Consider the following 3,448-nt stretch of genomic DNA (forward strand, 5'->3'; position numbering starts at 1 on the left):
TTGAATTAGTAGCAAAATTAGATAAAATCAAAAGTTTAGTAATTATCACGCCACAGTTCAAAGTTTGTGTAAAATCAGAATTAGATAAAAGTTCAAAATTTTATGTATTTAAGGATAAAATTATTAATTTATGTGCAAAATAAGAATTGAGTTAAATTTTAAAAAATGCAATCTTGTTTAATTTGCGAAACAAGTAAGGGGATTGGGAAATTGGGATGACATGATGAGGTCTCGAGTGTGACTCCGGTTCCATCATACGAATGGAGATGTGTGGATTGGGTGCGTTCCAATCCTGTTCCATTTAATTTTCCCAATCCAAATAAAATTTGATTTTGACATAAAATAATCCAGATTACATTAAATGAGAAAATCTATAGATGTATAGCATAATTAGTTAACTGCCATTGCTTTTCTCATTCGTGTAAAACTAAATGGCAGAAACCATCATATTCATATAGTAGCATAATCATTGAACTTGACAGCATCCCTCCCTGTGAGTGAGATCTATTAATTACAAGTCTCCACCGCGGCCGCCGCCGCTGCATCGATGTCAGCAACATCGAGCTCTGATTCGTGCACCTCTCGACACTTTTCATGGCTGATGAAATCCTGCTTTCCCAATCCTCAGCAGCCCCACCACCCCTCCGCCCTTTCGACCACTAGTATCGGCGCCGCCGACACCACCATTTCGTGCCTCCCCGACGATCTTGTGCTGGAATGTCTCTCCAGAGTCCCTCACTCCACCCTCCCCTATCTCCCTTCTGTTTGTCGCCGCTGGGCCTACCTCCTCAACTCCCCCGCTTTCCACCTCCTCCGCCTCCGCCACCACACCCTCTTCCACACCCTCTTCTCTATCTCCATTTCCAACTCCGCCCTCTTCGCTGCCGCCCTCCGCTTCCCCGACCCCTCCTGGAAGCTCTCATCCTTCGTTCCCTCCAAAGAGAACGGCAGCGGCGCTGCTTTCTCTCTCTTCTCGCATTTCCGATTGGTCTCAATTGGCCGGAAAATATACATAATCGACCGGACGGCGATGCTGCGGTGTGACACGTGGACGGGGACGCTGGTGCCCAAGGCCGGGATGACCTTTCCGAGGAAGAAGTTCGCCGCCGCGGCGGTCGACGGGAAGATACTCGTCGCCGGCGGCTGCGCCAGATCTTCGGTGGTGGAGGAGTACGACCCCGACGAGAACGCGTGGCGCGTGCTGTCGGAGGCGCCGCGGCGGAGGTACGGCTGCATCGGGGCGTCCGCCGACGGCGTCTTCTACGTCATCGGCGGGCTGAAGATCGGGCACGAGGTGTCGGCGCGTGGCGCTCCCGAGGCGGCGCACGTCTACGCCAGCTCGATGGACCTGTACGACGTGGCGTCGCGCGGCTGGCTGAGGAGCCGCGCGGTCCCCGGCGGGGGGTGCGTGGTGGCGGCCTGCGGCGCCGGCGGCGATGTGTACATCCTGTCGAGCCACGCGGTGGAGCTGTCGTTCTGGCGATTCAGCGCGTCGAGGAAGAGCGCGTGCTTCGGCGAGTGGTGCAGGATAAGGAGCCCGCCGCTGCCGGCGCAGGTTAGGCTGGACAGCACGGTGAGGTTCAGCTGCGTGGGGCTGGGGAGTAAGGTGGCGCTGGTGCAGGTGGTGGGTTGCATCGATGACCTGCTGCGGAGGAGCGGGCGGGTGGAGAGGGGGCTCAAGGAGGGGCTGGTGTTGGTGTATGATTGCGCCGCCGACGAGTGGAGTAGAGCGGCGGATATGCCGCAGCTCATCCGACGCGCCGCCTGCGTGTGCGTGGAGTGCTAACGTGCGCGGGGGTCACGGGTTTGGTGTTTCGTAATTCTATTCTACGTGAGGATGAATCTTTTTTGACTTTTTGGGGGTCTCGAGGCGGAGCTGGTATTTCGTCCGCTTTAGGAGGGCACTCATGGTAATTCTCATTATTCACTATTGGTTACACAAATTTATTCTTTTATATTTATATTATTTTATTATTATTTGATTTTTTTTAGGCATTTATTATTTGAGTATTGATACTTGTTCAACAACTCTTGTGTTCAATTATAATTTTGTATTTCAATTTTAACATTTAAGTTATTTAACAATTTTTTGAATTTATTTGTTAATTCCCTCTTAACATGGCTTTGGATAATTTATTGTCACATACTCCGTTCACTTTAATTCATAATAATATTTATCACAAGTTATAGTTATAGGTGTGATAATATTTTTCTATATTGTTATGATCTTTCAATTTTACCATCAAAATATATTGTCCCTCCGAAAAAAAGTCATACTTACTTTTTTTATCTACGAAAAAAGGTTTCATTTCATTTTTTGAACCATCACATCATATATTCTCACCTATATTTAATTATAAATTGTACTTCCATTTTTTAATTATAATTGTACATTTATCGTACTTACAAGAATTTTAACAATTTTATTAAAACTCGTGTTCATCCTTAAACGAGGTTTTTTTTTTTCGTAGACAGTGGGGGTTCAATTTAGCTCATATCTCTATCTTTCTTGTTCTCTCATTTGATCTCTTTTCATGATATTTTCATATATTTTTTCGCCAAATAGAACATGAGATAAAGAGAGCGGGGGCCACTAAAGTTTGATTAAAATTTCCCATCTTTTTTTTTCTAATGATAAACTTACAACCAAAGAAAACACACTCTAAAAGTACATAATTTTTTTACCAATTTGATATGTTTCACAAAAATATGTATTTTCAATTTTTGGCTACTATCTATCACAAATTCTTTATTTTTTCACTTACTTATTCACAGTTTTATCACACGGGATCCGCCATAAATTTTTTATTTTTAATTTCAGTTATCATAACACTAAAATAAAAATAGGGTCCCTTTCTCGATTCACATACCTAATACTCCCTCCGTCCACGAAAGAACTTCCTATCTTTCTTTTTTGGGACGTCCACAAAAGAACTTCCTACCTATTTTTGGACTATACCCCACCACTTATAATCCTTTTACTTTTCACTTTTCACAATTCCCAATATTAATTATAACACATTTTCACCACTCCCAATACACTCAACTACCTTTTATCCACTCTCAATACACTCAACAATATTTTTTCTTAAAACCCGTGCCACTCCCTCCTAGGAAGTTCTTTCATGGACGGAGGGAGTATTTATTAAAACTCATTTCAACAAAAGTAATGCACGGGATGAAGAGAGTATTATCTACAGTATATTTCTGTATATTTTCGTCGTCAAAGAATTATTTCATGATGTAACAACATATTTCTTTTATTATATTTAAGTTCGATAAGAGCATCACCAACGCTGGGTGCGAAGGCCGGATCGAACCCGGCCTATCGCACCCGCCGGCGTTGCTGCACCCGGGTGCAATGGGGGTGGGGCGATGGAACGCACCAGCAGCCTGTGGGAGCGAAGGAGGGGGCGTGTTTACACGCGCCCCTTTTCAAACCAAAAAA

The 3,448-nt window shown here is 44.5% G+C and overlaps 1 protein-coding gene across 1 annotated transcript; it reads left to right on the forward strand.

Annotated features, from left to right (window-relative positions):
* Positions 1-315: 315 nt before the first annotated feature.
* LOC131017524 (F-box/kelch-repeat protein At5g26960) lies at positions 316-2,098 on the forward strand. The gene has a single exon (XM_057946304.1). The coding sequence runs from the start codon at positions 548-550 to the stop codon at positions 1,784-1,786; it is 1,239 nt and encodes a 412-aa protein (XP_057802287.1). The 5' UTR covers positions 316-547; the 3' UTR covers positions 1,787-2,098.
* The last annotated feature ends 1,350 nt before the right edge of the window (positions 2,099-3,448 follow it).

This window comes from Salvia miltiorrhiza, chromosome 1 (genome assembly GCF_028751815.1).
Source record: "Salvia miltiorrhiza cultivar Shanhuang (shh) chromosome 1, IMPLAD_Smil_shh, whole genome shotgun sequence".
In the NCBI taxonomy this organism is placed as follows: domain Eukaryota; kingdom Viridiplantae; phylum Streptophyta; class Magnoliopsida; order Lamiales; family Lamiaceae; genus Salvia; species Salvia miltiorrhiza.